General features: G+C 38.2%; 1 protein-coding gene across 3 annotated transcripts in view; it reads left to right on the top strand.

Annotated features, from left to right (window-relative positions):
* The window catches only part of wdr33 (WD repeat domain 33), a 104,470-nt gene that overhangs the window by 41,588 nt on the left and 46,305 nt on the right, over positions 1–16,577 (top strand). For 2 of the 3 annotated variants that reach the window (XM_020511131.2, XM_048604225.1), the window contains 2 exons: positions 471–622; positions 3,071–3,168. In XM_020511131.2, coding sequence (XP_020366720.2) covers positions 471–622; positions 3,071–3,168 — 250 coding nt within the window. Of the gene's footprint in view, positions 1–470; positions 623–3,070; positions 3,169–12,041; positions 12,193–16,577 lie in introns of those variants that run through there. The other variant, XM_048604226.1, reaches the window with a different exon arrangement.

Here is a 16,577-nt window from a genome sequence, read left to right as displayed (position 1 = left end):
TGTTGTTAGGATTTGATGTTATTTATGCTGTGGTTGGTTTCTGTTAATATGTAGTGACTGCCGTAAAATATTGGCATTCTCATAATGTGCCATTACACCTTTGATGCTGCTGATGGACTAGTAGGCTGATTAGCCAGGTCTACCATGCTGGCGTATGACAATGGATGAGGGTGTCCTTTCTGTCAGGAGCAGCAACCTGATTTACCCCTCCAATTGAAGTACTTGCTGAGATTTGTCATATGCAAAAGCATTGGGAGGCAACTATGGGAGTTAACATATGTCAACTTCATTGTATTGAGCATCCCTTGTGAGTTCATTTTCCTGGAATAATAGTTGCTAGGCCTACACAAATATTCCTAAAAACAAGCATCTGAAATAATGGTATTTTTTTAAAAAAATTGTGGATGAGATGTGAAATGGAAATGAATATACATGGAGCAACTGAGAATGTTTTTTTTCCCCCTTTACAGGCTCATGACAGCCCAGTTAGAGCCATGACTTGGTCTCATAATGACATGTGGATGCTGACAGCTGACCATGGTGGATATGTGAAGTATTGGCAGTCCAACATGAACAATGTGAAGATGTTCCAAGCTCACAAGGAGGCGATTAGAGAGGCCAGGTGGATTAATGCTATGCAGTTTTCCATAGGGATTGGTATAATTATATTGTCATTTCACTGTATTTTAGGTGAAGTTGTGCATGGTTTCTATGAGACCCTGGGAGATATGCTTCATGTTTTATGCTCAACATATTCATTTGTTTTCTCATTTACACAAAGTGCCACATTGTCTGCTCTAGATCTGTGGTGTGGTATTGATACATTGCCAATTTTAAGAAATGTAGATGTTGACCGTATGCTGTACTGCTCAGAGTTTTGCTGCAGTGCTGATGTATACAAGTATTCCTTTTATGAGTTCTTTGTAAAGCAAGATTTTACATTTTTAAATAAAGTATTTCCTTTTTTTTCCTAAAACTGAATAAAGCTTAAAACTTCCGAAATAAAGTCAGTTTCAACAGCGAAATAAAATGGTCAGCGAAGTCCCAATGGTGGTGATCTGTGCAGACATTAAAAAAAATACTAGATCACCGGCATTCAGCTACCTCCCGTGGCAAACAAGATTGAAGAACTTCAAAAGAAATTTAAATTTTAAAACCATTTTAATATTTCCAACATCAAAATTGTAAAATAACGTGGCGGGTTTTGCAGATTGTAAGTTTGCTTATCGCGTTCTTTGAATTCATTTGCAAGGAGAACCGTACAAAAAATATTTAAATTTATCCCATTTCATCTGGGCTTCTATTACATCGAGAAAACGATGTCACATTTTTTTCCAGTATTGTGACTGACTACCTTGAAGTATTAGATCATTCTAAAGCTTTTCCATTTTGAAAATGGAGCCAAAACAATCCACTTAGCAGAGGTGAAGTATTTCCCATTGTTCCTAGGGAAGGGGTCTGTTTCAAACTGTTCTTTAATGTCTGTAGTGTCAGGTTAACTCCATTCCATGTCCAATTCTCTGCTTGTTGGGCTGTGGTGTTTTGGCACAGCAGACCTGAGACAGCAACTGAGAGTAAATAGCCAGAAAAAAATGATCAGTAAACCAGCAGCAGCATACATCAATGTTAATTAATATGTTTAGAAACATTTTAGACTAGACGTGCAACACTGAAGTGCTTGCACCAAGTGTGGCTAAATGAGCTACACCTTTTGAATGTCAAATACTTGCAATGTGACACTTGCACCTTTAGATTTCATATTTGCAGATATCTTTTACATCTCGAGTCAAAAAAACATTGTTTAAACTAGGCTACTGAAGATACCTCGTTTTTGAAGTACACATCACATTATTTTTTGCTAAATTTGGACAGTGAAATTGGGTGGTCACTTTCCCTTTGCCCGTCTTGTTCCCTGATGCGATTTCCGCAATCTTAGCATTTAGTATTGTTTTCTAATTTCCCTCTTTTTCCCTGCTTATGTGAATGATATAACTTGGGGTTAATGCTTGTATAAAGTGCTTTTAGGAAATGTTAAATAGAAAAATACATGAAGCTATTTAACATTACTGCCATTCAGAACAGCGTTTGCACATGGACTCCAAGGAGCATTATGTACTAAGGTGCCATGCTGTCCTCTCTCTGATGAAGGTGTAGTTTCTTCATCTCCTTGATAGCATCAGTGCATGCACTTTCATTGGTGTACAGAAGCTCAGCACTTAAGTCTTTGTTTAGTACAGTGGAACCTCAATTACAGGTATACCCATATAAGACACTCAGTTATACCCATTTATAACTTCACAGGAGTTCTGGTGTAGTAATGTAGCATTTCAGGATGAAGACATAGTGAAATGTTCTCAAGTGGAATTTTCACAGCTTCTGGATCCAAAAGACTTAAGTGTGTTCTGAATGATTGGCATTGGTTAGAGCACATTGTTCTAACGATATACTTCGAGTTCTGTAGGCACAATGTGAGTTGTGACTTTGTGTCTGGAGCTCAGTGAGGTTCAGCACTTTGTGTCTGGGATCCAATTAGGGTCAGGCCATTGGATCTAGGAGTTCAGCTGGAGTTGATGTATTTATTTTATGGTATTTATGGTACTTGTGCTTAAATACAAAGTTGTGGGTCTATTGTGTGCACACAATTAATTATTTTTGATTAATTATTCTAAATAAATCACTGCAAATTTAAAACTTGGTATCATAGGCCCTTGTGGTGCAGTGGCAGTGTCCCCTCCTTCTGAGCCCGAAGGCCTGGGTTCAAGTCCCACCTGTTCCAGAGGTGTGTTATAAAACTTCTGAACAGGTTGATTAAAGATATCTGAAACTTGACATCAAACTAAGTATAAGGGAACTTTCGATTGTCTGCCAATTTCTTATTTGCTGTGGGGGTGGATCCTATTCCACATTGGCAAATAATCGAGATTTCAACATAAAGCATTGTGGTTGTTCTAGTTAACTTCTGGAGTCCATTTGTACAGAACGCTTGTGTGAGGGTGTTCCAGATTGGGCTCCGTTCGGCTCCTGTTAAATGCTGACCTCTTTTCCCCTACTGTGTGTCTTCATGTAACAGTTTCTCACCTACGGATAATAAATTTGCCACATGTTCTGATGACGGCACAGTTCGAATCTGGGACTTTCTCCGATGCCACGAGGAACGCATTCTTCGAGGTATGTACAGAAAACTCTACTGTGTACTGGGTCTAGCAATTTAAATGAGTATGTACAGCCAAAATTGTCAAAGATCCAGGACACCACTGCCTAAATAGGCCGAGAAAATTAGTCAAATTCCTGTTTAAAACCCCATTTCCCCCTCCTGCCAGGAGTGGCTAAGACTTATGTACTTTAATACATCCCTCACACATTTCTCATTCTTAACTCTGCAAAACCTCTTCAGTGCCATTTCCTACTGTTTCTCATACCATGTGTCCCCTCATTGGAGATGCTAAGGTGATTACATTGTTTGGGGATGTCTCCTTTGTAGGGTATGTTGCAAGAGGTGAACTGCGTGACTAAGATGGTTTTGTAGTTTTGGAGATCACCATTTCAAATGCTTTATAGGCCTGCTCCCAGAAATTCTCCCAGAGTGACTGAGTCTTGCTACTTAAGTCAGGTACAATATACATCGTGATGCAAAACACTTAGTTGTTACATGCACATGGCACTCTATATAATGCAATTTGCAATTAATCCTGAACAGTTCCCTACACTTGTTTGTAAGAAATGTCAGTGCTCTATAAAACCCAGTCTGCAATCTGAACATTTTAAAATGTAAACATTTGCTGATAACTGTCAGTGTGTTTTACTTTCTGTACCAAGTTTGGATTCAGTAATCTCTGAGATTTACAAGAAAGACTTGTATTTCTATAGCTTCTTTCAGAATATCACACATCACTTTAAAGTAACAAAAACAGAAATTGATGGAGAAACTCAGCAGGTCTGGCAGCATCTGTAGAATGAAAATAGAGTTGACATTTCAAATCCAGACTGAACAAGGGTCACTGGACCCAAAACGTTAACTTTGTTTTTTTCTCCATAGACGCTACCAGACCTGTGGAGTTTCTCCAATTTCTGTTTTTACTTCTGATGCGCAGCATCCGTCGTTCTTTGGGTTTATTTTTGTTTAACTCTTCAGTGTTCTTGAAGTATGGCCACTGTTGACATGTGGGAAACCCAGCAGTCGACCTATGTACAGCAAGCTCCCACAAATTGGAGTGTGATGATAGTCAGGTAATCTGTTTTTAGTTGTTGGTTGAGGGACAGGTGTTGGCTGGGACATGGGGAAGCATTGCCTTCCCCTTCCGTGGAATTTTAATGCACCCTTTACACTCACCTGATAGAAGAGATGGGCATCTTGGTTTAGCATCTGATCTGAAAACGACATCCCCAACAATGCTGCACTTGAGATCTAGTCTAGACACTATGCTTGTGCCAGGAATGGGACCTGAACCCACAACCTTCTGACTTAGATGAGAGTGCTAAGACTGAATCACAACTGACATTTAACCACTTGTGTCCATGTCTGGACAGATGGGAAGTCATTTTATAGGTTGGGTGTGTCCAGTATCGAATGGATATGCATATGGGGCACAGGGCTGATCTTCCTTAATATTATTTCATTGTTAGTTTGTCCCAATTGTATGCTCAGTGAGGGTATTTACAGAAAGAAGTAAACATTTCAAATATCATTTTCTAAATATTCTTTTTTGTTCTAAGTAAAGGCTTTGTTCCCTTGAATGATGATTTTTATATTTCAAAGCATATATTGTGAATCAGAAAGTAAGCAGTGCAAAGTTGAAATGTATTCACATTTAACATATGATGGTATGGTCTGCTTTAACGATCACTAAATTTTTTGTAAACTGAAGAATCTATTGCCAAGTGATTGGTGTCTGGCAGATTTTAGGGAAAGATTCAAAGATTGCAGTTATATGTATATCTAACCCAACCTCCCTGGTGGGAGTAATTTTTTTACCTATTTGATGCTGATTCTGAAAACACCGTTCTCAAGAATGCAATGTTATGTTGGAGCTCACTGTATCTACTCATGTTAACCTTCTTGCTGAGTGTTAGGATGATCTGTTGTGGTGAACGTCCATAAGCTGAGCCTCCTTTGTTCTTTCCCAGTTGTACACTTCTGGGTTTTGGATTTGGTGAGGGTGAGGCTGGGGTTGACTGGATAGTGATCTGAAATCACACCCCTGATTGAATTGATACTTGCGTTAATATAGCGCCTTATTATAACCTAATTAAACACCAGCACCTCAAATAATGCAGTATTCTCGATGCTTGATCATGTTATAAAATCCTGATGCAGAGCTGAAATCCACAACTATCTAACGCAGAAGCAAGAGTGTTATGAATTAAGAAAAGCTGATATGAAAGTTCTGTCCCCTTCTCATTTGGAATAATCCCAGGAATATTGTTGTGTTGTGGTCAATGTGTTACCTTTATTTTCATCAATTAGCTCAGCACGTCAGTGATCAAATCTGGGCCTGGATTGGCTTTATATCACACCACACAGTGCATTTGTTTGGGGAGAAATGTTCAGCCTTCTATCTTGTACAACCAAGCTTCCCAAGCTTGTACTGTTTTTGTTTATTCATTAACGGGATTTGGGCATCGCTGGCTTGGCAGCATTTATTGCCCATCCTTAATTGCCCAGAGGGCAGTTCAGAGTCAACCACATTGCTGTGGGTATGGAGTCACGTGTATGCCAGACCAGGTAAGGATGGCAGTTTCCTTCCCTAAAGGATATTAGTGAACCAGATGGGTTTCTCCGACAATCAACAATGGATTTATGGTCATTATTAGATTCTTAATTCCAGATATTTTATTGAATTCAAATTCCACCAACTGCCGAGGCGGGATTTGAGCCTGGGTTCCCAAAATGTTTTCTGGGTCACTGGATTAACAGTCCAGCAATAATATCACGAGACCATCGCCTCCCTTTATGTTCCCTCTTCCAGAACTGCCAGCTGCTTGCATTACACTTACCCAACAAACAGGGTTAATATGTTAACTCTTTCAGTGCCCAAACATTATACAAATTATAATACCAACGTACAATATGAAGGAATAACATTATATAACTACTCACTATTAATATTGCAAATGAGATTATTTGTTTGAACACGAGCACGTGTTTGGTGTGGTAAGTGATACTTGTGAATTCCCCAAGGGAGAATCAAATCCTGAAACCAATGAGAAGATGGTTTGAGTCATAATTTCTTTATGTTCTCCTCTTCATGCTACCTACTTTTGGCTAGCTTCACTTTTCACCAAACACCCCAGCTGATTAGTTCTTATACAAAAGGAAACCTGCCTTAGTTCTGGGCTCCAGAGTACTGGGTAGTTTCTCGATGCATGACACCACAGTGTACTGTACTGTCATTAGAGGTAGAGGGCTTTGTGCACCATCATCTGCATATGTCTGTGTTTTCACAAATAAAATTATTAAATAGAATCCACCATTAGACAGCTTCTGTGGTGTACCCAAACCTCCATGCAGATGCCTAAGGTGTTCAAGTACCACAGCTTGGGAGCTTCTGCTGTGTACGTTTTAAATTGTAAAGTTCTAAAAATGAATCTTCAGTGGTTTTTACTGTTATATTTTTGTTCAGGTTTTGAAAGCTTTTCCCAGTAATGTTAATAGGGTTTAAGTGTTATGAAGGTTATGAATGGTTGATGATGAGCTAAAGCCCATATCAACCCCACACATGCATTGTACACTATTAAGCAGCTGGGTTGTCTTAATCCAGGTAGCCTGTGGACAAAGGCCCACAGCATAATCCTATGTTAATTGTCAATGTCTAAGATTGGTATTAAAGCACATTCTTGTGCCAGAGTCACAGATGCACTTCACTCTGTGGCTTGATGTGCCACATATTGTCAGTGTGCTCTCAATACTGGTGATGGAAAAATTTCACCTTGTACCAACTTTTGCACTGGGCAGTAAACTGCTGCAACCTCTACTAAAATAAAATGTTAGCAGGATGAAAAATAGATTTGAAGTTATTTCTCACAGCTATTTTGAAAAGCATACAGAATAAAGATTTTTTTGCTTCATTTTATAAGTGACTGATAGAACGGGCACAGCAAGCTTTTAAGAACAGTAGCTCCTGTTTTGCTGGAAGACATATCCTGAATATTGTCTGACCTTTTTTCTGTATACAGCGGAGGACGGTTAGACAGTTGTATCTGATTCAAAGCTTGTTACTCCAAATAAAATCTCTGCTCTAGTCTCATGAAGTTAGTTGGTCCAAACATCTTCAGCTGTGATAAACTCTGTCCCAAGTGCTTATTTCCATAGTTCTTTAGTACTTAGGATGTGATCTGATGTCTACAATGACCAAGCAGAATGTATTTACAAATTTATCTTATTCCAGTTTGTCACTGGCTGATCTGTGCAAATAATTGTACTCCAGTCTCTCTGTAATCAGTTTATCTCACCTACAAAGCTGCAGTCCCGGAAGTTTAATTGTTGCCCTTTGTTTCCAACGATAATGTCCGAGTCAGTTACAGCAACTAATAATTGTGCTATTCTGTTAGATATCTAAACTCATCTCTAGACTTGTGTCAACGTTTGCATGAAGGATCAGAATCCTGAAAGTAAGCTTATACTGTGGACTCACCAAGGAATACAAATCTTAGCAAAATTTAAACCCAGGTCTCAAAGTCAAAGGCTAGTGTTGAAATAATGCTAGTATGTGTTGAGGAAAAAAAAAGCCAGTTTTGTCACTGTTTCTATAGAGGCACTCTCAGACTGCAGTCAATGGCAAATCATTTGAGAACTTCCACTCCTATGTTGTTAGTCTCACTGTAAAAACCTTCGAAATGTTGCATCTTTTTGACACTTTGTAGAAAGCGTTCTTTGAGGTCAGTGGTGAATTGTTATGTCACAAAAAAGACACAAAATCTGGGCCGTTACCACCTATTATGTTTGATATGAAGGATAAACGATAGCACATATTCCAAAAATCATGCATTTTAGGTATAAAAACCAATTTTAGATAATGATGGTCTTGAGCCCCATCTATCTTCTCACAAGTTCTTAATAAACACAACCATGCTTCAGTTTTTCCATCAGAGCATTTTTATTTTTGCTTTAAAGGTCTCTGACCCCTGCAAATATTGATTGATGAAATTAGTAAGGTAAATTTCACATTTCACCTGGTTGTCATCCATATTCGGTTCAGAGTACAATATTTATAGAATCACAGCAACCATTACTTAAAGGGGTGAGCTTGCGTTGTTTAGGCTGAATCCAATTCAGGTAGTTCTGCTGTAATGCATGTTTCATTCATGCGAATTGACTGTAACTGATTGATGAGTAGTGAACGCTGTTTGGACAACATGAACTTCCTGCTGTACAGGTGCTGTATAGCAGTTTTCTATAGAGATTTTCCTATAACTTGATTTTCTATAGCGCGAGATCACGTAAGAACGCAACTATCGCATTATGGTGAACTACTTGTACTTGAAAAGTGATTGACTATAAAAGAAGGAACCACAGATTTGGAAGTGAACGTATGTTTGCTATAGTGTTCACAATGACATTCGACCATAGACTTGGTAATTCATAATGAACTGTTCATCCAGAAAATAGTTTGGGTTGAATATAATGCAGATTAGATTTATTCATAATCAACTCTCTCTCGTTCTCACTCTGTCTGTCTGTGCTGCACAGAGACCTTCTCCCTCTCACCTTTGCCCAACAACTGAATGGAGTGAATCATCAATTTTCCAGCCACTCCTTATTCCATTCCTTGCACAGCGAACTGAGACCCACAGACTATAAAAATACTTTTTTTACAGAATTGTTACAGTTCAGAGGAAGTCATTCAGCACATCATTTATTGTAGAGTTGTATGAATGTTGACCTTATCCATTCCCAGTTCACTAAGTCTGATACTTTTGGTTATTGTGTTTTAATTAGTACTTTATATGACACCATTTTATTGTGCTATGATGTATAACAAGAACTGTGAATAGCCCTCAAGTATTTCAAGGATGTGTGCTGAGAGAAGGAAGATAAAAGACCTGCTTTGTGCAACTGTTTATATCTGTCCATGTCACTTCTTGCAGAAATACACAAACTAGCACAAGTGAAGGAAAGACTTTCAAAATACAAAGATACAAGTTGAAGGGCAGTAGTGATTATTGAAGGGAAACCCCATATTAAAGTTATCCTGAATGTCAAATGGGACTTTAGCATTCTGTAATTGGATTAATATTATTGTGACATCACTTTAAAATCCACTTTATAGGTGCTTATTCTTTAAACACTATATAGTGGCCTAGAACATAATGTTAATTCTTTTGTTTAACAACATAAACAGTGAAATGCAGTACACAGATGAACTACATGGCTAAGAGCAGCTACTAACCCATTTTTGTGGACAGATGTTAGAATGGTGTGCATTCTGCAGTACATACACAAATGAACTTCAGCATGGTTTACTTCATTAGAATCTTTCAGTTCTCCTGCATGTATTCTAAAAATAAGTAAAAATTCATGCTGCAACCTTACTGACATTGATGAATGTGCAGAAGAGCAGGATTGAAGCTGTCTGGTAAACATAAGCCTTGTCACTCAGTAGCCACTACCGTGACAGTTGCTGAGCTAGTAAAAAAAATCAAACACTGACAACTGATGCTGCTAAACACAACATCGGTGTGGTAATCCTAGCTTAACATTTCTAGTATATTTGTTCACTTCTCTGTATTTACAATTAATATTTATGCTTATACCCACATTACTAATCAAATGATCTGTGTACCAATTAGATTTAAAGCATAATCAATTGATGAGCCCACCAACTATTTTATTTCCAAACTTCAAATAAGTGTGTAACACATAGTAGCTGTTTCTGGAGAGACAAACAGTTAACTGTTAAGCTTGCCAGAAGAACATTGATAGTAACAACAAAAGTTCTTTGGGTTTTGCAGTCCAAGAAGTTCAGAACATCTTACGATTTCCAACTGAGGTATGATTTGAATGGAATTAGAAAACACTGTGATCGAGGAGCGATATGTGATTAATTCTGTTGATAATCTATTTGAGTTAGCTGGACAGCTTCTCTTGTGATTGTAGCTGAAACCATGTAATACAATCATAGTCTTAGTCATAGAGTCATACAGCATGGAAACAGACCCTTTGGTCCAACTTGTCCATGCTGACCATGTTCCCAAACTAAATTAGTCCCACCTGCCGGTATTTGGCCTATATCCCACTAAACCTTTCCTATTCACGTACTTATCCAAATGTCTTTAACCATTGTAACTGTACTTGCATCCACCACTTCCTCTGGCAGTTCATTCCACATGCTAACCACTCTCTGTATAAAAAAATGTTGCCCCCTGATGTCCTTTTTAAACTTTTCTCCTCTCACCTTAAAAATATGCCCTCTACTATCCCCCAACAATAGGGAAAAGACCCTTCCTCTCCACCTTATCTATGCCCCTCATGATCTTATAAACCATTATAAGGTCACCCCTTAATCTCTTATGCTTCAGTGAAATTAGTCCCGGCCTATTGACCTGAATATGTCCTTTGATCAACGTTGTAATAAATGACATTTATACATATCAGAAATGTTCTTCTTTTCCCCCCTTGTATTCAGAAGATTGTGATTTCCATTAGAATATTAGTTCCATGAACATCTGCAGTACCAGCTTTCACTCTGAGCAAATAACAAGTGGAAGGGCATTCAAACTTGGTTGAATTATAGCCACTCTCTTTAATGTCCTTGTCTGATTTACATGCACTTGAACTTTTCAGGATGAGACAACTGCTGAATAATGATCAGTTACAGATTTTTCCTCCTCCTGCAATGACAGTACTATATACTTTCCTTATATAGGTTTGCAACCTACATCCTTCGTAGTCTATGTGACTTCGTTTCATGCTGTTGATACATTTAACCATCACAGACGTGCTTTATCTGTGTGTAGTACCTGCCAGATCACCACAGCTTGTCCTTTATAACTCTTTATGCACCTTACTGGGAACAGTATAGCATTGTTGCTGCTGCTGTCTTTGTTGAACTCTGACTGCTTGCCTGCTGCTTTTTGCACCCTATTGAAAGCATGTGTCTTGTAGTATGGTCAGCATAGCTGGGTCCAGCAATCAGCATGTGGAAGTCCTCAACTTTTCAGTTTTGTGTAACATTACTGTGACGAGCTAATTCGGCGGGAAGGTTACTGCTCTGATTTTGTGAGATACTGCTTTTTAATACTGGGTTTATATTGTTGCACCTGGCTGTGGGGACATAGGCATTTAACTGTAACTGATGTAGACTGGACTATTATTAGTCTTTCAAGTTCATTATTAGAAACATTGACTTCAAGACATTCAGATGATATTAGGTGACAACATAAACCCCATTTGAGATTGTCTAAGTGGATTTATTCACTCTGTATCTGAAGTTCAGATTGGTGAAGTTCCTAGATTCAGGTCCCAAGCCATGTTGAGTTGACTAACCTCATTCTTGAGGAAGATGGGCTATACAATTGGAGAAAGCAAATTGCTATCGCTCTAATACTGGAAGCGTACTTGGTTATGTGCATGTTATTTAAGCTCCATTGTGATTCTCTTCTTGACTGGTTAGTCTCTTTACAATTCTTATGTGATGGAAACCTGACCAAGTTACCAGAGAGCTTGTGAGCCCTATCTCACCGAAGTTTTGCCATCTTCAGGAGGGGCAAGTATTAGCATGAAAAAATCTTTCAACTTTGTGTCACTGGGGGGCAGCATAACTTTAATTTTGGAACTTCTGGTGTTTTGAACAAGCAATGGCGTAACGTCATGTTAATTGCCTTTCTGTGTATTCTGGAGCCATTATGTATAAGTTATAGTGAAATTTCTCTTATTGCCTTTCTGACTGAAATGCAAATGACTCATAGATTGCACCCTGCTGCTTTAGGCATATCTAGTTGACTGTTTTGCATTGCTGTCCACTTGATTTTTAATTAACCCATAACCTTTCCAAGATTTTGTCACCTTGTGATTCTTGATTCTGAACCTTGTTTATTTCTCACAGGCAAAGCCCATCAGCTGGGAATTAACCAGAACAAATTCCTACCTAACTGGCCAGCTCTCTACAGTGCTTGCCTGTGGTCTGGGCTGAATTTAACACAATCCTGTTCAGGAAAACAATTCTGAATAATGTATAATAAACAATTGACAGTGGATGTACGGTCGCCATTAAGCTGTCTTCTAACTTAAGTTTTTATTGAATTCAAATTTCACTAGCTGCCATGGTGGGATTTGAACCTGTGTCCTCGTGGTATTAGCCTAGCCATCTGGATTACTAGTCCAGTGACATTACCACTGTGCCTCATTCTTCAGGGTACTTGACAGATGTGGAGAGAATCTAGGACCAGTGGAAGTAATCTCAGAATAAGGGGTTGCACATTTAAGACAGAGAGAAGGAGAGATTTCTTCAGAGGTAACAAATCTGTGGAATTCTTTACTACAGAGGGCTATTGAGATTGGGTGAATAAGTATAGTCAAGGCAGAGAGAGAGATTTCTAATCATTAAGGGAGTCAGGGAATATGGGGCCAAGGCTGGAAAGTAGAGGTGAGGGTTATCAGATCAGCCATGATCTTATTGAATGGTGGAGCAGACTGGAAGGGGTGAAGAGCCTACTTCTCCTAGGTGTCTTATCTTAAACAAACTGTAAAAGTACTTGCTCACTTTAGAAGTAAAACATTTTAATTACTTTTCTTCTGCTTTGAGCAGACTGTAAAATAAGTACAGGCAATAAAATTATTGCCTATGTACCAGTTACAGTTACTGAAAGTATAATGCTGTTACACACAAGTTTCTTTGCTGGTTTAATCCTCTTGGCAATGGTTTTCCACCCTATCTCATTTTCATAAGTGCCTTGGATGGTGTTGACAAGTCTGTTTCCAATTAGTTCAGGCCTCATGACTTGGTCACTGATATGATTTTTTTTAAAAAGATGATTCTGAGCTTTGATTTTTTTAGAATTTTCCGCTGCCTGCTCCTGTTTTAGTAGTGACAGAGAGATTAATCACAACACAGCAAAAGAGCAATCATTCAGTGTGGAAATAAATCCTCACCACCTTGAAAAGATGAATGTTAGTGACCATGTTATTTTTACTGCACCTCCCTTTCATTGCTTCCAGATTCAGCCTTTTGTTTTAAAGTAGTGATTATCACCCAGCCTGTGCCACTCCCTTTCATGACCAACATTGTGCATTTAGCCCCAAGCTGCTGGATTTTCCTCACTGCTTTTATACGCTTTTAACATCCAAGGTGCTGAAGCCATTCTTTGGTGACAATATCCACTCCCCAACATTCATGGTGACAAGATTGCATTCCACCTAGTACCCCATATTCTCAGTATTTCTCAGTATTCATGTGTCAAACTTTGTACTTACAGGCTCTGTATATTCTAGTTGGAAGAAAATCGTTACCTCCTGTCTTTGCTCACTTCTGCCATGACAGAAAATTGAGATTACGTTAGAGTTCTTTAATTTTAGAGGTCATGCCTACATTTTTAAGAAGTTAAATTCTACACTTTCAGACAAAAATCTAACTTTCTACACTGATGTCCTGCATATTTAAAAGTAAACTTTTGAAAGCAGCTTTGAATTTTGGATTGATTGCAGCTAGAGATTAGAGCAGTTTTGGACATTCCGTCTCAGGATTGACACAGTTCTATTCATAGCACAAATCTGTTCCAGTATTATGTTGTAAACCTTTGCAACTTTGGACCTTAATAAATTAACAGCACACTGCAGATATCTTGCTGATGAGAAAATAAACTAAAACACAACTGTATGTTGTGTGAAATGCTATTTGGGAAAGGTGGTATTAAATACAGATGTAAACATTTTTAAAACTGTAGAATGCCCAAACCCCACTCTTATCGTTTACATCAGATCTTGGATTGTGTACACGTTCTTTGGCTTTCCACATTCTGATATATTCTGCAAAACAACAGAAAATACACTCCCTGACATTAGCTACCAAGCTTAATGATTTGATAAACATGCTTTTAAACCTTTCCTGTTTTCTTTGGGTGGAATCCAAGTAAATTATTAAGTTGACTGTTTAATGCAGAACTTTTCTCAATCATGTAATCAGATTCTAACTTGCCACTTTTATTTGGACTTTCTACCTTTTTGCACATGCTTGCAAGTATTTTGTTTAGACCCAGTCCAGTTACTTGTGTACTGTAAAGAATAGTCAATATTCACATATCTTCCATGAAGAACTACCTTGAAAATCGAACTTATTTCTGGGAATCTTATTGTATTACTATGGATTTTAGACAATGATAAAATTATAACTGTACAACTTCTTTCACTGACATATTTATGTCTCAGTGTGTGTAGGGGTCAGTAGAGAAGTTTATCGGTATTTTAATTCAAGACCCTTTTTTGGGTAGCTTTGTAAAACAAGTTTCGCGCTCATCAGAGTAAAGTATTACCTTGGGAATTAATAGATATCTTGTTTTCTTGGTTCAAGCATTCACAGAGTTACACTGGAAATGTGTTCAAGCTAAGTGTTCTTTTTAACTGTAATTACAGAAGAGCATTCTGGTACATCAGTGATGGATCTGTTCTCTACACCATCCACTCTGGTATTACAGTATCACAGTGAGACCTGTGCAATTAGCACTGACTAGAAATTGGATTTCAGGATTGTCCACATTCACTGTACTTATGGTTGATAAACAGAGCCTTTCATTCTGTTAGGATGGTAAGAAAAAAACAATTACATTTAGAGAACAGCTCTCACTGCCTTAGACTGTTCTAATGCCAATAAAATACTTTTGAAATGTAGTCACAGTTGTCATAGAGGGGGAATAACAGACATTTTGCACATAGCAGGATTCCATAAGGAGCAACAAATTAATCTCAGAATTGGTACAGTGCATAAGGAGGCTATTCAGCCGATTTCACATCTCCCTGTAATCCCACATATTGTTTCTTTTAGACAACATTCTAATTCTCCTTTTAATGCTGCAATTGAACTAGCCTCCACTATGTATTCAGGCATTACAATCCAGATCCTAGCTACTCAGTGTATGAAATTGTTTTACCTCCTGTTACTTTTGCTTTTTTTTATCAATTACTTTAAATCTGTGCCCACTCATTCTCCATTTTTTTTTACAGTGGGAATGGTTTTTCCATATCCACACTATCCAGAACATTTCCTCTCAACCTTCTTTTCTCCCAAGGCCTCAATTCTAACTTCTCCAATCTTAATCTTCATAATTTAAGGTCTTAATCTCTGGAACTTCTTTTGTAAATGACTGGATTTCTTTTTAAGGCGAGTTTAGAATTCTATTAGAAAGCCAATGATCACATATACTTAGGCAGAGTGTGAAACACTGGCTGTGCCTTGGATCAGGTATTGTGCCCATTTCTACACACCACACTTTAGGGTGAATGTCAAGACCTTCAGGATGGTGCAAAGGGATTTTACCAAAGAGGAAGGAGTTAATTTGACAAGACAAACTGGGGTGTTTAATTTGCTGTAACAGTAAAGGTTACAGTGCGACTTAATTTTTTGTTTGTTGTGTGAATAAGGAGAAACTTACTTGCAAGCAGAGTACAAAGATTTGAGATAACTGGCAAAAGAACCAGAGAGGAAATGAGAATTCTGTATTATACAATGAGTTGTTATGATTGAAAGGGCAGTGAAAGCAGCTTCAGTCGTAACTTTCAATGTACACTTGGATATACACAGGCAAACGGTATATTTGCAGGGCTATGGGGCAATAGTATGGACAAGGGACTAATTAAGAGCTAGCTCAGAAATAATGGAACTACTGTGCAGTATGATTCTGATTTGTCTTTAGGTATTGATTATTGGATTAATATTGGCCAGGACACTAAGAACTCCCTTACTCTTCAAATAGTGCTATGGAATCTGAACAGGTGCAATCCTGGTTTAATAACTCATCCAAAATGTAGCATGCCTGATGGTGCAACCCTGTCAGTACTGCATTGAAGTGCCGGCCTATGTTATGTTCAAGTTTGATGTGAGGAATGAACCCGTAATGTTCTGACTCAGACCAGTTGAACCATGGCTAACGTTAATTCGAAATCCATAGCCCATGAAAACTGTTCCCCATCAAAAAAAATGGACTTCACTTTGCTTTATGAAGTAACCCACGCTGATCTTTTAATCATGAGTGAAGGGAAAATATTTTCTTCTTATTGGCCTTTCTTCAACCAGTACCAGAACACTAACATTTCATTTCTGCTTTTTTATACTCCTCAAAGCTTTGCAGCAGCTCAGTTTAACTAGCCAAGCTGTACAGCTCAATGCATTAAGTGGCAGTTAGTGAGTGAAATTGATTGGAATGGCCAAACTTTTTAACCTCCTGGTGCTAATGTCATGTAGCCAACAGCAAACTCCATGTAAAATTTAAACCTAACTCCCTATTAACTTTTATAGATCTGAACCTGCCAGTCCTAACGGAATCAGTTTGTGATTTGGGATTTATTCAACAAATTGCGAATTAACCTTTCCAAACCTCCAGACCACAGGATTTAAACTGGATGAACAACCAAGTCAAAAATGTAATTGTGC

Source organism: Rhincodon typus, chromosome 13 (genome assembly GCF_021869965.1).
Source record: "Rhincodon typus isolate 14 chromosome 13, sRhiTyp1.1, whole genome shotgun sequence".
In the NCBI taxonomy this organism is placed as follows: domain Eukaryota; kingdom Metazoa; phylum Chordata; class Chondrichthyes; order Orectolobiformes; family Rhincodontidae; genus Rhincodon; species Rhincodon typus.
Note: the sequence above shows the minus strand (reverse complement) of the source record. Positions and strands in the feature narration are given on the sequence as shown.